Source organism: Perca flavescens, chromosome 4, assembly GCF_004354835.1.
Source record: "Perca flavescens isolate YP-PL-M2 chromosome 4, PFLA_1.0, whole genome shotgun sequence".
Lineage (NCBI taxonomy): Eukaryota > Metazoa > Chordata > Actinopteri > Perciformes > Percidae > Perca > Perca flavescens.
Genome location: NC_041334.1, coordinates 20,061,654 through 20,080,449, shown reverse-complemented (window position 1 = coordinate 20,080,449; position 18,796 = coordinate 20,061,654). Strand labels below are relative to the sequence as shown.

At 37.4% G+C, this 18,796-nt stretch overlaps 1 protein-coding gene across 1 annotated transcript in view; it reads left to right on the top strand.

Moving 5' to 3' along the window:
- LOC114553509 (protein phosphatase 1 regulatory subunit 1A) overlaps positions 1 to 18,130 on the top strand; it is a 40,966-nt gene extending 22,836 nt beyond the window's left edge. Inside the window, exons 3-7 of the mRNA XM_028574721.1 lie at positions 8,997 to 9,034; positions 9,170 to 9,233; positions 11,429 to 11,610; positions 13,709 to 13,837; positions 15,678 to 18,130. Coding sequence (XP_028430522.1) covers positions 8,997 to 9,034; positions 9,170 to 9,233; positions 11,429 to 11,610; positions 13,709 to 13,732 — 308 coding nt within the window. The 3' untranslated portion in view covers positions 13,733 to 13,837; positions 15,678 to 18,130. The remainder of the gene's footprint in view (positions 1 to 8,996; positions 9,035 to 9,169; positions 9,234 to 11,428; positions 11,611 to 13,708; positions 13,838 to 15,677) is intronic.
- The last annotated feature ends 666 nt before the right edge of the window (positions 18,131 to 18,796 follow it).

Here is an 18,796-nt window from a genome sequence, read left to right as displayed (position 1 = left end):
AACATTGATCTCTGAATAAAAGTGTAGAGAGAACCCTTCACAAGCCTCCCTGCTTAGTTAATCTGAGGCAAGAAGAGAGAAAAGGGTAAAGAAATCACATGTGAAGTGTAAAAATGGGGGGGAAACAAGAAGAAACTGAGATAAAGTATAGAAGATTACGGGGAAAACGAAGTGCAAAATTTCTTAGATATTATATTGTGTTACCGGTTATTTTGCAGTCATATTCTTTTTAAACTTGTGTTCGCTTTTTGGTTGTGCCCTGCCTCCATAAATGAGAATAACTAACATGAAAAGATGGTGGAACAGCAAGGAAAAGAGCGAAGACGCCTTTGGATAAAAGCAATGCCTGCAATATGTATTTTTTTTTAAAAACAATTTTGTTACTTGTCTATTCTACATTGTAACGGAAATAGTTTCCCCTCTGGAATTGATCAAATTGTAAAAATCTAATCTAATCTATTTTTGGCTATCTTACCCTTAGTGGGTGGTGACAATGTTTGGAGAGTAAAAAATGAATATTAGAGAAAAGTTGTGCAACTTGTTTAATTTTGATGGACTTCAATTTAATCTCACACTAGGCTGCATCTCTGCATAACTTTAAAATAAGAAATGATGAGAAAGACAGCCATGCCATTGAAAAAGACTTCAAGACAATCAAAGATCGAGACAGTTACAGTTGTGTGAGAACGAGGATGTGTGCAGGGGGATGGGGGAGGATGATGATGATGACGATGATGATGAGGGAGAGGAGCTATGCTGGTGCAGTAATAGTGTGCCCCACATCAGAAAGAGCCCTGCATTATTTAATGCTCTGCAGATTGCTCTCCCCTTTGCACTGTGAACCCCAATAGCACATCAGAGGAACAGCCACAGAAAACTGAAATGCAAGCTGTGGGCTGAATAATGAGGAAGCAGATATCGTCACAAAAGTGTGACTAATTTGACCTTCCCTGAAGAGGAGGATTCATTTCTTTATTGATTCTTGGAGAGAGACAAAGATACAATTTGAGTGGGATTAAATAAAGCTTAACAAAAGCTAAATATTTTAATTTGTTAAAGTACATAAATCTTTGAAATAATGACAAAGCGCACACTGGGTATTTTTATTGACAACAACTTTGTATAAAATTACTTTGTACATTATGTACACTATCTTTTAATTTAAAATGGATTCAGAAGTTACAATAATGAAAACAAATCAAAAACAACTCTTCTATTCACTGCTATTGTGACTGAGGGACAAATTGCAGATTGTTTACAACTTCATACCTTACCAAATGTAAACATTGCGTACATGTTGCTCATATGTGCATCGCTGTTCTTCTTCACTGCCATGCAAACTGCTGGCCTAATCCTTCTTCACCTTTCCCTTTCTTCCACTTACAGATTCTCCCTTTTATTTTAACCCTATGAAAAGCCATTTTAACCACTGGTTAACCATAAAACATATCCTCATGCTCAGCTAGCCCTGCTGCCACTAGTATTGTAAAAAAGCTTGGAGCTACACACTTTAGTTTTTGTAAGCAAGTAAATGTGAACTTGTGCTGCATCAGGCAACTTTAATCTTAGTTGACAACGCTGATCCTGTTCTTGTAATTGAAGTTCATAGATTTTACGCAACTTCCTGCTATCTCTGGCCCATCAAATCAATACATTTTAAACATTGTGTAGAAATTGCCCTTTTTGTTTGTTTTCGTTGTTACAAACATTCATTTCTGTCTCATGTGTTTCTCTTTGTATATTGTGCACTTTGTTCATCAGGCATTGTAAATTCAAGTCCCTGCAGTGCAAGAGGACATATACTGTACATTTGAGATATTCTTTCGTGTTCACAGGCTATAATCGTTTACTGTGAGCAATCACGCCTGTTGTTTATCCAGTAAATGCAACTTTTCTTGTGTCATTTCGCACTCTTTAAGCAACAGCAGCAGCAGCAGCAGCAGCTTGTCAGAAGTAATCTAATTAGCATTTTTTATTCTTTTGTTGAGGAGATGATATCTGTGTTTGAATACAGTTAGTAGCTGGTATGTTTAAACTCAAGTAAATTGGAGGTAAGGAGGAAGATCATAAGAAAGTAGCTTAATGATATTATTTGTGTAAAAAGACATCTCTTTTCCTTCCCCACTCTCTTTGCCATTTGCACGGCGACAGTAAACAACTGCAAAAGAAAAAATAAACAACGCTTTTAAAAGCATGACTCTCTAGACTTTTTCATTTTAACACACAGTGAAAGCATTTTCTTGATTTTCTCATTTTTCTCCATCAAATGATGTACAGAAAATATAAATCAACACCAGCTACAGTAGGCAGCTAAATTAGAGTGCTTGGTTGAATAACGTGGAGTCAGAAGAGTGTCTCTGTTTTCGTCTGGCTTTGTGTCAGACAGCCAGTCAGCTGGGAGTTGCAGTGACAGACTCATCACTGCTGGAACGGCCTTTTTTTATTGGCATTTTTCTCTCATTCTGCAGCACAGATGGGCTCTGTACACAGAGAAAACAATCTAAATATCAGCCGTCTGAGCCATTGTTGACCCAAATAATATTTCAAAAATGTCTTCTTTTTCTACTACTACTACTACTACTACTAACAATAATAACCATGATATTTTTTTCATCATATTTGAGCACAGCTGCTCATTGTTAAGGTTTTAAGTCTTCAGCTGCAGTAAATTGTTCCTATGCACCAAATTTAAAAAAATTAAATAAAAACATAAGACGGCACCTGATAAATTTGGAGCTCCAGTTTCACTCCATCTATGGTGCACATGTCATTCTCTCTGAAATTGCCAAATTTTACAGGTTCTCTAAGTTTATCTTTTCTGGGTCAAGACACCTTCATCTTTTTTAATTACAGTGTCTACTTTTACTCTCTGACATCACTGCTGGTGGTAAATTGTTAGAGCTACTTAAGATGCAATACTTCTGCAGTTAAAACTGCCAATGTCACTGATGAGGAACAGTACTTATTAGTTAAAATAATTTTTCTGTCTTTAAGTTACAATAATAATGACAATAACATAACATGTAATTAATAAACAACAACAACTTAAACAGCAACAAAATAATGTGTAAATATCAAAAGAAATTATAGATTACAGCGATGATAGACGAAAATGTGCAGGATGAACCCAGATTTACACTGATCACAAAATAAGAGTGCAGTATACCATACAGCATGTACAAGCTATACAGCTGAGACAACTTTTGAGCCATCCTCAAGATTGTTCCACAGGCTCACACCTTTTATTGAAATTCATTTCTTTGAATCTTTTAAACATAGATGTTCATTTAAGATGGTATTTGCTGTCTCTTTTAGCAAACATTTTTTGTCAACTTTTTTGCTGTTGCACAAAATGTTTCGGATTACATTTTTCACAGGTGGGATGAAACTAATTTCAGACTGATCTAGCTTGACAGCTGTCTGTCAAATACCAGTTTATAAATCTTCAACTTTCTCTGTATCTTGAAGGACAATCCAAGACTGGCCCATTCCCTGTGATTGATTTGAAAAAAAAAAATCCATAATGGTTATATGAACCTTCTCAAACTCCTTGGAGATCCTAAAAATAAGATTCAGTTTCAAGCATCACTGTAAACACGTACAGCGTGAATATAAATCCCTCTTGAAATGAAATGTAATGGCTTTTGTGTCACGCTTTTAAACACCAGTGGGTTTGTGTTTGGTGCAGAGAAAAAGAAAGAAGAGAGAGAGAGAGAGAGAGAGAGAGATCAAATAAAGAAACAAGCACATCACTGGCATTTTGAACAGCCTAGCGCATACTTTTAAGTGGCAATAATATATGCACATGCTCATACACACACACACACACACACAGTGCCTTCCTAGTGCCTAGGGATGCATAGGTTGCCAAGCAACAAGGTGGTGTCCTAGAAAAAAGTTCCACCACGCTGGAAATGCAGAGCTGGATACAGGTTCAAAGCACTCACTATTGATCATAGATCATGGTTTTACTGTATTCTAGTCAACTGATGTTTTGTTTCTATTTCAGTCATCTCATATAGTGACCACAGAGTCATGTTTCATATACAGACAGATGATAAAGCTTTATCCGGTGGGAGTCACATGAGCTTTACTTGAGTGTAGTATCATGTTGGAGTTTCCTTGTTTTGTCCTAAACAAACATAATCTCTACACAGTATGTGTATGCACATTGTAGCTGTTTTTACTGTAGTAATATACACTCAGTTACCAGCTATTAGGTGCACTTAGCTAAAACTAATCCAGTCCAATTTATGGTCCTGTGTTAACTCTACGCAGACCCTACGCCGTAGCGTGACGTGCACCTCTCCAAAAATGTAACTACACGTATCAGTGACGCAGACCGCAACAACTGTGACTGGTCCGCTTGGTCGTGCCTTGGTAGCGTTGCATTTCCTCCTACTCATTTCCTGGTTCTCCTTCTCCATAAACAACATGAAATCAAGGAGGCGGTTAACTTTTCCTGCTTCAGCTTTCCCAATGTGGTCAGAAAGCACAGGGGAGACACTTTGTTTCTCTCACTATGCCTCTAGAGTCAGTACTCGCTCCGAAGCTAATCCCTGTCACTCTCTCACTCACTCTACAACACAGTCTCACTCCCTACTCGTCAAATGTATGACGCATGGTCAAGGACCCTGGCGTCAAGTTTCAACGAAATAGGGGTACCCTTGACGTTATTTTTCGACGAGGGGGGTCCGTCAGATAGACATTCATGTTATTCCCTCACCGTCGGATATCGACGAAAGAAAAAAACACGCCCCCCGCCCCTTAACTCGAAATCTGTGACAGTTATTGGTATTTTTAGCCCAATAACCGCTGTTTTAATCAACATTACTCACGAGATAGTATCATGGTTTATATGTATTTCTTTTTATGTTATTATTTCGGTATATTTCGGCCAGGGAAGCTGGATTGCTTTTTTTGTTGATTTATATTTTTTAAACTATAATGCTACATCTATCAACATTTATTTAGATGTTATCATGGTATTCATTTCTTTACTTTAATAATATTATTTCGGTCTTATTACCGGTGAAATATTACAGTATAGGCTAATACAGAACATTACGATATGATCCGAGCAGGAAGCATTCAAAGCCGATAGGCCTATCCCCCAATGCAATGCGGCCATTCATTTCAAAGAATCGGGCAGCGATCAGCTGGTCTTTAACGCCAGGATCGCTTCAATATACATATATACAGTCAGTTATTGTGTCACCAGCAACAACACGTTGCTCAGTTTTATTCCAGTAAATTATGAACCATAATAACGTTTAAACGAATCCGCGAAAAACTCCGGAAGTGACGTAGTACGTCCCGCTCGGCGGATACGAAGATAAAAATATATAGGCCTAACATTCGTAATATTAATGTTTTTTTCTAATGTTGTATTTGAGGAGTTAAACAATAAAGATTGTTATAATATTAAAATACAGTTTCATGTATTTGTCTACGTTTAAACGAATCCGCGGAAGTGACGTAGAAATTCCACATCTCGTCTGTGAAAGAATGTTCCACGTTGTACGTGAGAATTTACACAATAAAATACTAATAATGAAAAAATTGTGTTTTATATTTAGCACTTTTATTTGCCTTATATATACTATATAAAAAACCTACAGTTGAGTGTTTAGAAATACAGCCTAATGGCTTGTTTGACTAATTTGCATTTGTTTTGAATTGTTGTTGTGAAAAACAATATACAAAGAGAAGCATTTTTTATTTTATTTTCCATACATAGTTATTTAAAAACGCAATTTTCTAATTTTGCAGTTGATAAATATTAATAGCAAAGACTAAAGGGGAAAAACATAAGTATATTTATGTGTGGGACTTAGTTTGATTTAAAATCACACTGCATTATTAGTTGTTTTAAATAAATTACTTTTTTGAAATATCAATTTATGGTAGGCCTAACATATTCATTATTATATTCAGAAGATGATCCTCATATCAATCACCGTGGTTACAGCTTGTAGCCATCCTAACCTTTGTAGCCTTTACTGAGACTACCTTTTCAAAATTAAGAAGGGACTAGTTTTAAGAAGCTTTTTCAGGAAATTAAAAGGATAAGCAGATTGTTACTGAGGTTTTTGTTCACTGAGTAAGATGTATATAGCTTTGTTTGGGTATGTATACATATACAACATTTGTATGGCATTTTTGGCACACTTCTACCTCAGCACTACTGCACAAAGACAAAACTCACACATCTCATTCAACCATTTCACAAGCTGAGAAAAGGGTCATGACATGGGTCAGAGCAGTGGTTCCCAACCATTTTTTCTTTGTTGCCCCCCCCAGTCTAGCCTATATCACTTTGTTCATGTTGTTTTTTATTTTAAGTATGTCAGCTGTATGATAAAACAATATGTCAAGTCTTATTTGTGAAGCATTTGAACTCAAGGCAAATATCCCTCTGGGGACAATAAAGTATCTCCTGCTAAGTGGTCTCCATGATGTGTAAAAATTAAAACATTGTCGTAGGACTATAGCAAACACATCGTTGGAAAGGTCTCAACCTGGAGAGTAACATATGTCAGTCTGAAGAGGATACATTACTCCTGCTTTGAAATATTGACCTCTGAACCTTGAACCCAGTACATGTATGAAGGCCTGTCATTTAGCAACAAAAGGTTCTACACACATAAAACCAGCTGTTATAGAAAGCTCTGGACCTCAGCTGTCATGTAGATATGGTCACCAAATTACCCACTGTAAGCACTATAAAATATGGTAATAAGCTATTTTCACCTATTTAACGATTCGATTTTTAAAATCTGATGACACCAGTGTGTTCTCCATCCCAAAAAACCCCAGGGTGTATCCAAAATTATACACTGCCAACTTCTACTTATGAGAAATATACCAATATAATTTAAAACTACAACTCCCATAAGAAACGCCACAGAAGCTGTTACAAAGCTTGAGCACTTGTAGTTTTTCCGGGGTGGGTGGGGGGACTCGTTCGGCTCCTCTTTCTGCTGTCTGCCGTGAAATGGCTTGATTCCACTTCAGATTGAGGCCGCCCGCCGGCCGGCCGAGCACACAATATATGAGACAAATGCATGAAACTGTATTTTATTATTATAACTATCTTTATTGTTTAACTCCTCAAATACAACGTTAGAAAAAAACATCAATATTACGAATATTATATATTTTTATCTTCGTATCCGCTGAGCAGGAAGTAATACGTCACTTCCGGAGTTTTCCGCGGATTCGTTTAAACGTTATTATGGTTCATAACTTACTGGAACAAAACTGAGCAACGTGTTGTTGCTGGTGACACAATCACTGACTGTATATATGTATATTGAAGCGATCCTGGCATTAAAGACCAGCTGATCGCTGCCCGATTCTTTGCAATGAATGGCCGCATTGCATTGGGGGATAGGCCTATCGGCTTTGAATGCTTCCTGCTCGGATCATATCGTAATGTTCTATATTACAGCATATACTGTAATATTTCACCGGTAATAAGACCGAAATAATATTATTAAAGTAAAGAAATGAATACAATGATAACATCTAAATAAATGTTGATAGATGTAGCATTATAGTTTAAAAATATAAATCAACAAAAAGCAATCCAGCTTCCCTGGCGAAATATACCGAAATAATAACATAAAAAGAAATACATATAAACCATGATACTATCTCGTGAATATTGTTGATTAAAACAGCGGTTATTGGGCTAAAAATACCAATAACTGTCACAGATTTCGAGTTAAGGGGCGGGGGGCGTGTTTTTTTCTTTCGTCGGTATCCGACGGTGAGGGAATAACATGAATGTCTATCTGACGGACTCCCCTCGTCGAAAAATAACGTCAAGGGTACCCCTATTTCGTTGAAACTTGATGCCAGGGTCCTTGACCATGCGTCATACATTTGACGAGTAGGGAGTGAGACTGTGTTGCACTCTACCACCTTCTCCCCAGCATACACACATGCCGGCTCTGCTATTCTCTTAAAGAGATACGCTAGGACAACGCAGACACCAACGCACAAGTATAAACCTCAGGCCACTTACGTAGGCTACGGCGAAAGCTCTGCATAGAGAAGAACTATAAATCCTGCTTAAGAAAACCGTCCTGCACTAAATCCTTCCTTTATAAAGGTTAAAATGTTCAGTTTTTGTTTTAGAGAGGTGTTCAAATCTATGATGGTTATTTAGCCTACCCTCATTAATATAAATGGGGTGGGCAAAATATTAGAAACACTTAAAACATGACATCAAGGTAGAATTTATTGCAGGACTGTTGTATATTGTTTTACTAATACTATTAGATTTTATTTGACATGAACATCCCAGTTACAATGGACAAACCAGATGCATTGCTTGAGTGTTTTAGCACACTGCTAATTCTCAACACGTGTCCATGGCTGGCTTTTTATTAAAAAACAAACAAATAAAAACTGTAGACTGCATTCGTTTTAGGTATATGTACCTAATACACTGCCAACTGACTGTAAATCAACTCAGCTCCAGACTATACTTCAGTATGTTACACACTAACTATGCTACACACTACTCCCTTAAGGGGTTTTGGATAAACAGTGTTTTATTGTTTATCTATCATCAGCAGTTGGCTGCATGCGGGGGTCTATTAGGAAGAAGATGAGAGTGGATTAGCATCCCCTTTGTTAGCAAAAATCATCCAGGGAGTCTGTTTTTATTCATAGATGAGAGTGGAGAATAAAAAAATAAAATAATTCTACCCATCAAGCTTGATAAAAATTGAGCAAACACTTACTACATTAGCTTGTAGTGTGTCAGATAACCATCTGGGTTACTTGAGGTCATCTTATATCCACTCTGTCTGGAGACACAGCAGACTCCAGCTCCAGAGAAGAGGTCAACTGTGCAATTATAAACAGTATCAAACCTGCACAATGTTTGCCTGTTCATTCTATATTTGATTTTAAAACCCCTTATTTTAATTGTTTTATCGTGTGCAGTAGGCCTACTTAACTGACTATTTGCTTTATTACAGAAATAGATGAAGATCGTCTCCCAAACCAGCTGTACAAGGTAATCTAATTCATGATCCATGAGGGTCAATGTTTACAGAAATAGAATTATGAGAATCTTTTTTTCTTTTCTTTTTTAATTATCTATATATTAGTGCTCTCTGCCCAGCTGATGTGAAACATTGATGTTTTATAGGCAGCCTTGTTAAACTCTCCTCGACAACGGCGAAAAGGGCAAAAGGGAACACCGACAATGAAAGGTAGAGTAAGTTATCTTGGATATATATATATGTGATGTCATATTAGTCATATTATTAGCAAATTGTTCTGCTTTTTATAATGGCCTGTTTCCATCATCTCTGATTTGTTCAGCTATTCTTTGACCTGAAACATAATTCATTCTAATTATCAGGTTAATTGAAATGAAACATCCACCTGCCATCAGTGTATTGCGATACTTCCACTCCAATCCAATTTATTTATAGAGCACATTTACAAACAACAAAAGTTGACCAAACTGCTGTACAATCAGAAAAACATAGAAAGAACACAATGAACACAAAAACAACAAAAGGACAACAGTTTAACAGCAAAATGGTAATAATATTGAAAGGCAACTATTGTTATGTGTTAAAAGCCTGAGAATAAAAATGTGTTTTAAGACAGGATTTGAAAACAGACAGTGTAGGAGCCAACCTAATATGTAGAGGCAAGTGATTCCAGAGTTTAGGGGCTACTACAGCAAAGGCACGGCCTCCCCTTTTCTTCAGCCTTGATCTTGGGACCACAAGGAGCAACTGGTCAGCTGACCTGAGTGACCTTGGGGGGACATATGGTTGCAATCAATTCTGAAACATACAGGGAGCCGGTGAAGGAAGGCCAGTACCGGGGGGAGATGTGATCTTACCTACGTGTTCCTGTCAAAAGACGAGCTACAGCGTTCTGGAACAACTGCAAACTTAAAGTGGCTATTTGTAATTATTATTATTGTAGTTTCAGTTTGTGCTGATTCTAGCGGCTGCTTTGGACAAAAGCGGTAGTGTTTTTAGTATCAGCGTCCCAGCATCAGCCATAACTACAACTGATAACTTCTAAAATAAAATTAAAATACAATTAGGCCTATATAAAGAAAACTCCTGCTACCTTTTACCTGGCTGGATACGCTAACACAGGCTTTTCCGGTGTTACAAAGAAATCTGTGACCCGTCAGAATGTGTTACTGTTGAGCTAATCATTTTGTGACTTCATGGGAAAAATTGGCCCAGGGTAAAGGCACTGATAACATTTTTTTATAAAAATAGCGTTCTTTTCACCGTTAGGCTCATTTGCTGTTAAAGGTTATTTATAATCATTATATGAAAAATTACAGTTTCAGAAACATTAAAAAGTTACATATAGTAACTTTAATATACATTTTGGCAGGTCAGTATTGTTAAGACAAACGCTGAAAATGCCCACCTATTGTTTACAGTGACAAAGCTGTTAGTATGTCCTATAGAGTCCAGGATGTTAGATATCAGGTAAACTTACTAGGTGAAGTAGCTGAGCTAATGGATGGATGGAAGTTTGCTCTCTTTTGAGTGTCCTATTTGAACCTCGGAGCCTATCAGTCCTGAACTTGCCTCAGTGAGGACTCATTATCCTATATTTTTTTTACAAGAATTTCTCCCGATTTCCCTTGTAAAATGGATCTGTGTGACAATTGGGTTCCTGCACCATTTAAAGAAAGCCTTAAGAACAAATGCACACACAGAGTCCGAGAAGTGTTTCAACATCTGATTATTTCTCTAGGCTGTTTTTGTCACTGCAATACAATGCAAATCTTATTTTAAGGGCCAATGTCCAATTAAACACAAATATAGAATGTAATGATTTATGCAGCACAACAGAACTGAAGCAAGGGAACAACAATGAGAATATAAGTGAAATTTGGTGCGCTAGGAAATTTATTCTTCTTAGTTTCATAGCTAAACAGCTCCGAGTGTGATGAATCACTTCCTAGAGGTAACCCAGGCGATAATCGCTTTAATTTCCCACTACACGGAGATTAACAGTAATAAAACCGTGGATGAAGGAGGTAGAGGAAGGCGATTAAACTAATCATCTCCCTTCTCTGATGTATCTGTACTTGCCCCCTTACTCCAAACACTGCTGGATGTTAATTCAACATTGCCTAGCGTACAACATTCTTTTGAAGTGCTGCATTTCTCGATAAGTCTTCACCTTCCATCTCTCTTTTCTCCCATTGGTTCCCTTTATCTCACTCCATTTTCCTCTCTTGCATGTCCTCCTTCTTCCACCATTCCCCCAATGATTCTGTGCTTTTTACATTCCACTATTTCTTCCAATCCACTCTTTTCCCCTCTCATCTTCCCTCTCCCTCTCCTGTTAACTCTTTCCTCAATATTTCATTTCTCTGCTTCTCTATCACCTATCTTCGCCTCCCTCTTCCCAGAGCTGCAGTTCATGGTAGAGCACCCCTCTTCATGCAGCAGCAGGGAGCTGGGGACGAGTGCTCCTCAGAGAGCTGCCTGTCGGACCGCCCCAGCCCCGACTCTGTTCCCACCGGGGAGGAGCTCCCACACGATGATGAGGCCGCTGCAGGGGCCTTTGAGAAACTGCGCTGCCAAATGGAGGGTATGTTTGGAGACTGTGAAGAAGTGTTTTTTTTGCATGCCTACTGCATTGCAGCTGCCTATTTCAGCAACAAACCTACAGCTGACTTAGCCGCTATTATTATAAAATTAGACCCTACCTGTAAATGTGTGTAGTATGAGGTTTCCATGTTCATGTTCATGTGTTTTTCCTTAAAGTACTCATATTATGCTTTTTGACTTTTTCTCTTTCCTTTATTGTGTTATATATATTTTTGTGCAAAGTGAAAAAGCCCAAAGTCCACTTCAAAACGGACTTACCATCTCCAACAGAAAACACTGTTCACAAACTGCTCTAAACAGCTCTATTGTAGTCAAGCCTTTACTTCCGTGACAAACGCGCGTCACTTTGTAACCCGTTATAATGCTCGCCTAGCTGCTAGCATGACACGCCCTCATATTCTGCAACTGACTAGCTAGCAGGGCCGCATGTACGACTCCCAACAAAGATGGAACAGAAGTGAGATGCTTCACTCTGTAGCTAAAACAGAGAGCTCAACACACAGGGTGAAAAGAGGAGCTGCAGCAATGTGCTGTACAACTAAAATATTGTGTTTTTTGAAAATTAAACCACATAAACCCATTCTAGTACAACCTCTAAATACAACTATGAACCTGAAAATTAGCATAATATGAGCACTTTAAGACAATCATAGGGTATGAAGTAGAGTGGGTATTTGTCAATCTGGACTTAAAAGTACAATCTTTCCCTCTGAAATATACTGTAAAAGTAGGAAGTAGAAAATAGAAACAAAGTACAACCTCAAAATTGTACTTATACTGTAAGCATGGTTCTTGAGCAAACACACTTTCCACTTGTGCATGTCAGTCAGTGTGAGCTCGTAATATGAATGGCCCATGAATGATACGGGCCAAAAGGGAGTCTGTCAGAATATGTCTAAGGCAAGAAAAGGTGTAGAAAAGGATGGACACAAGAGGTCAATAGAATGCTAGAATGAAGGCCAGATAAGGAGGTCACTGCCGTGGCCTCTGAAAAATGGATGGTGTGGCCCCATGAGAAGAGAAAGAGAGGAAGGAGAGGTTGAGGAAGGGTATTGAACTGGGAGAACATTGGAGCAGTAAAGTAAAGCAGAACATGAGGCAGGAAGAAGGAAAATGGCTGGAAAGGATGCATGTAAAGGATGATAGGATTATGGAGAAAAGTGAATCAAAGAGCTTGGAGAAAAGAGGACATTGAAAGGAACATTTTTGATAAATAAGCTTATTCACTTTCTTGCCAAGGGTTAGATGAGAAGATTGATACTACTCTCATGTCTGTACACTAAATAATATGTATTTGTATTGTAGGTTCATATATAGCATAGCATATAGTCATCTCATCTAACTCTGCAAGAAAGTGAATAATTGAACTATTGCATTAATTCAAATTTCAATTTCAAAATGCAATTTTTTATTTATATTAAATGTCAAATCATTACAGAAGTTATCTCAGGACACACTCCATATAGAGCAGTACACTACTGTATAATCATATAATACAATTATAATGAAAACACTTGCATGGTTATGCTGTCTCCTTTCTGTGCCAAATACTTTACCAGCTAATGAGAAAAACAGCTTTTCAGCTCACACTGATAATTCACTTTAATGGCAAGTGAGAAGTTGGTCACAGAGTACATAAAATACACATTCAGCATATACCCAGCAGTAATGCGTCATGCGGGCTCCATTTCTGAAGTGCTGAAATACATTTTTTGTTAATGTTATCTATTTTCATTTTAATTCACTGGGACACACAACAACAAGATGTACTCCCATGTTACAAGATGACTATGTTTTTTTATGGATTGCTTTATGGCTGCTAATTAAGTTCTCAGTGCAGATGAAAAGAGCATAGGGGAAGCTGGGGGAAACAAATCGATGACCATTAACACAGGTTCAGTCGGGGGTGGCTTCACAAGATCAGCCTTTTCAATTTACTCAGCATGACTAAAAAACATGCAACTGTAAATGTATACTGAAAATATAGGAATATTGTGTGGTGTATTTTTTCGTCCTTGGTTAGATACATCTCTCTTCACTTTTATCTCAACCTCTATTTGTCTCTCTGCCCCCTGCAGAGTTCTCAAGGGAGAGTTTATTAGAAGCTGCTGATGGACTCGAGTGCCCCCTCTCCAAGGAGAAGGAGGATTTTTCCACCGTTGCCAATGTAGCAGATCTCTCATCACAACAAAGCAACGCACAAGCAGGTAGAGTCAAAAGAGCCACGTTTAGGCAGGGTTTATTTAGATATGTTAAACAGTTCAACAGGCTTGACTTGGTGTCATGTAATCATGGCTTGTCAAAAAACATCTGTGAAGGGGCTTTGATCCACACATCACAGAGCGCTGTGCTGTGGCTGAAATACCTTGGGAGGCAGCTTATACGGAAGTGGAAAATGTGTTTGTGGGGCCGGTGGGGCTGAGCTGATAGTGTGGTGTTCTGTCTATACTGTAGACTTGATTTCTTTCTTTCTTTCTTTCTTTCTTTCTTTCTTTCTCTCCACCATTGATTTATGACTGTGGATCTATTAATCAAGAAAATGTTATTTGTTGCAACAAATGACTGCTTAACACTTTGTAAAGCATGTATATATAAAACAAAGGCAACAGTGGCTATAACACTTGATTATGAATTATGATTTTATGCTTTAATGTGACTGTCGGACAAAACAATGATGTAAAGACGATATTGAACGCACAAATTGACGATCTGTAACACCGCTGTACAATTGGTGAGTGGACTGGATATTTTTGTAGTTCGAACAACTCAGACAGAGTGAGATGTCATCTTTCTGGCGGATCGTGTCACACCATTTTCCGGAGTCGCATCCTCCCAGTTAGTCTTTCATTCTTTTAATTTCAGCTCATCAACTGACATGATTTGTCATTATTTGTATCAAAAGCTCACGAAAAGAAACAGAAAAAAGTTTGACAAATTTGGACTTGTAGACTGCAGCTGTAATTTCAATGTGTAAAGATGAATATTTAATGAACATTTAGGTAAATATACTTATCAGGTCGTATTTGGAAGGACAAGGATCAGGGTGAGGGCCAAGGGTCAGCAACTTTCCCTGACCTTTGATATGTTTCCGGCTGACTTATTTCTAGATTTTGCTTTATTGCTCATATTTTCAATGAGTTTATTTTACTTGCTGGAGTCCTAATCGCACAGGACTAGTATTACCAGGGGACCTTGTGTAATTTAAAAATGACACCCCCATGTCTGTGTTTCGTGCGGCGCATTTACACAGCATAAGCGAAGTCTGTATTTTACTCAAATTACTGACATTATCCCATCGATATGATGTCAAGGCTCTGTCAAAACCTTTGTTTATAATTGGCAACAAAGCCAATACAAACCCCAAATCACAGAAATGCCGATTCGCACGGGAGTAATATTATCACACAACTTCTAAACGCACTAACCCCATTCAAACTGAATCGAAAGACCTGCGTTTTTGCCGGACCGTCAAACGGCCGACGCAGGCTGTCTGAACGCAGCCTAAGTGATAAGATACTTAGCCGGACATGCTAACGATTTCAGCTTACTCTAGAGCAGACAAACACACTGTTTATTACATCCCTTACACTTTGCTTTGTATTTTTTGGTTTTAGACAAAGAAAAAAAATACATTACTCTCTTAAAATGCCATGTGTCAATCTTATTCAATTAGCCGCATACACACCGTATTGGCATGTTAAGAGATCCAATGCTTGACAGGCCTGCTGTACCTAGTTACAGTTGCTAAGCTATTATTGGACAATCACTGGTTGGTAGAGGGGTGAACTTCTACTTACAACTATAAAGCCAACTGGATTTATGTATATCATGACCTTTGTGTCTATGTAGTTAAACACCAAGCTACATAAACAAGAGCGTACTTTTCTCTTCATTTGGAGAAACAACACAACATTGAATTAATAAAACATGTTCCCAAATATATATTTATTGTTTAGCTGCAAGAGTCCATTAAAATCCAGGGAGGGCAGCTACTTCTCTTTCTCTTATTGTCCCTCAGTCTTTTATGTCTCTGTCTATATTTTGCAGAAACAAAAGCAGCAGCATCCAGTGCGAGTCAGCCGGCCGAGGAGAAAACAAAGAAATGTAGCCTGAAGAAAGAGAATTAGAGCCGCCTTCTGTATAACACAAAGCTGCTCAGTCTGCTCAGACAGCCCAACACAATGACTAAAGGTTCTGTCTGCATATCCAATTTTTAGAAACATCAGGGCATCTATGTTCCTCTACAGTCAGGCCTTACTATCCCGAGAACAAGAACAAGGTTTCTAAACATATTTTGTGTCAAAAATCCTGTGTGAATTATCTAATTATAACATATTTGTTGTCTATAGCCTCCCCTGCACTAATAAAACTAGCTTATTGTGCCAGACTGTGAGTTACTATCTAGTTAATGGGAAAGCGATTCCTGTTTCAGTCACACAATCATTATCATAAACTACCACCATTCACATGCATAATGTCCACTTTAATGTTCAAAAGCAAATTGTAATCCCTTTAGTTTTTGTCATTAAATGTGCCATGACTCTCTTACTGCAATTATTGTTCCATCTCAAAGCAATACAAATGTATTTGTACCTCATAGATAACTGGGACCGAAATCATCACTTTTAAATTCAAATGTCATCATTTAGTTAGTTAGATGCAAAATCTTAAATGAGTGGGTAGAACAACTGGGTTGATTTACAGTTTAAATAAAAAAAAATATCCACGTTTGTTTACACTAATGGATTGGATATCTACCATTACATTATTTATTATTATCTACATTCTTAAAGTACAACTGAAATACAATTGCATGTTATTTTTCTTCTGCAGCATATAGAGCTGCAGCGATTAGTCAATTCATTGATTGACAGAAAACGTATGGGAAACTATTTTGGTAGTCAATTAATCCTTTTGATTCATTTTTTTAAGAATAAATTCCAAATCCTCTGGTTTCAGCTTCTCCATTGTGAGGATTTGCTGATTCACTTAGTCTTCTTCTATGACATATAAAATATTTGGACTGTTGGTCTGACAAAACAAGACATCATCTTAAACTCTGGGAAACTCTGGGGGCCATATTTCATTCATATTTTTCTGACATTTTATAGAGAAACTGGTTCATCTATGGTTCATCAATGAATTGATGAATCGAGTGAATAATCGGCAGATTCATTAATGAAATTGCTAGTTGTAGCCTGAAGAGCATTACATATCTGCTCTGTAAATTACTTGTTCTGTGTTCAACTTTGAGTAAAAACCAGAAACCAAAAGGGAAAACGTTAACGGATTCATGAAGGCGCCCCCTATTTTAGCATTAATTTGTTAGACTACTGTTTTGGTATACGTAGATAGGGACCTTTTTTCCATACAGCCAACTCAATGACTTCATTTTAAACCATATATGCGTAAAGCAGTAAACCTCATCATCTTACAGACAGACAACAGCCTGCAACACAACACACTTTCCTGCTAAAGTCTCCTTTTTGTCTAACTTGCAAACAACATCTCCTGCATCTTAGCTTGTTGAATGAGAGACCAAAAAAGCTTCTTCTTTTTTTTCTTTGCAACCAAACAAACATTCATCGGGGGAAAAGTGCACTGCTAACGTCAGTTTGCATGCTAGATAGAGTAGCTTATTAGCTGGTCAGCTGCAGCACATTAAACAGCTTAACTGCCCATGCCCATTACATGTGGCTACATTTGCTTTGTCTCTCCAGAGGTCATCTGCTAGCTGCTGTCAATCAGACACAGCTACTAAGAGGAAAAAGAGTATTTCTGATATTTCTCACAAAGACCTTTTGCTGTTCAATAATAATAAAAAACTATTGACAACAAATAAAAACAAAATGTTGACATTATTATTTTTTATTATAAAAAGGGATAACTAAATGTGATTACAGAGGGTTGTGTCTGCAGCTAAATTTATATATTTTGAGTTAACAATGAAAAACCCATCTCAAATTGCACCCTCATATTTGACACATGAATGCTTCTTGGGAATCTACATCCTGGTCATAACACACTTTCCTGCATTGCGCTGAATGTACAGTGACTTTTCTTTGCTGTGCTTCACTTTGTACAGGAACTAATTAATACAGAAAATCAAACACACAAATTGTAATTACCAGCCTTCACATGTTATTTCATCTATAATTTGTATCACTGAAGTGGCTTTATCATGTAGATTATGCGACAATCCTTCCATAACCTTCACATATCTTGACATGCCTGAAAAAAACTGAAACACAAAACCAAAGCCACTCTTGTATTGATCACAGCAATGACCACAATGAACAAGAAATACAGTAAAAACATTCCTGTGCAAGCTTTTTCTTCTGCAGTGTATTTATGGACCATGTAATGTTTGTTCTGTTTTTGAATGGTAATAGTGTACTTTACATGGATTTAAAAAGAGGAGTTTTGTTCCAGTTTTACTTGAATTGTTGATTACATCTGTAATCTAAATTTGTTTGATACAATAAAATGTTTAAATTGGTGATTGGCTGTTTTTCTTGCACTTATCCGGGCACAGTCTATTCATTTTGAATCCAGTCAAGTTACAGTAAAAGCATGTTAGTAGGTCAGAGTCAGCATGATGTCTGCTCACTACTCTTAAATGTTCAAAGCACGTAAGCCAGGATCTGCTTTCCTACTAAAACGTCAAAAAACAGGTAGGTCAGGGGAAAGTTTTCCAAATCTTCAAGTTAAACTACAGTGTGTGACATCATCGCACCACTGGTCATGTGTTTAGTAGATTTTATCCTTAAAATAGGCACTCTCCCAATAAATAATTCAATGCACTCAGAGCTGGGAGCATAAAAGCATACATTTTTAATACACAGGACTGGTTTTCACAAATATATTTTGTAACTGCAGCAATTTAAGCTACATGTGGCATTTCCAGTTGCCTTTTAAGATGGCCTGTGTGAGATTGATCACATATATTGCAAGGATTTCTTGAGAGCAAAACACCAAAGTTGCAGTTTTTATTGATTTTCTGTATCAGGGTGGGAGATCATAACTTTGAATATGTCTTGATAAAAGAATCTACACCTTAAAAATGTATTATATCATGCAGTACAAATGCTTATTTTGCTTTTCAAGATGCTGCACATACCTCATACAAAATATGTACAGTACAAGATTGGTGTTTTTCACTGATT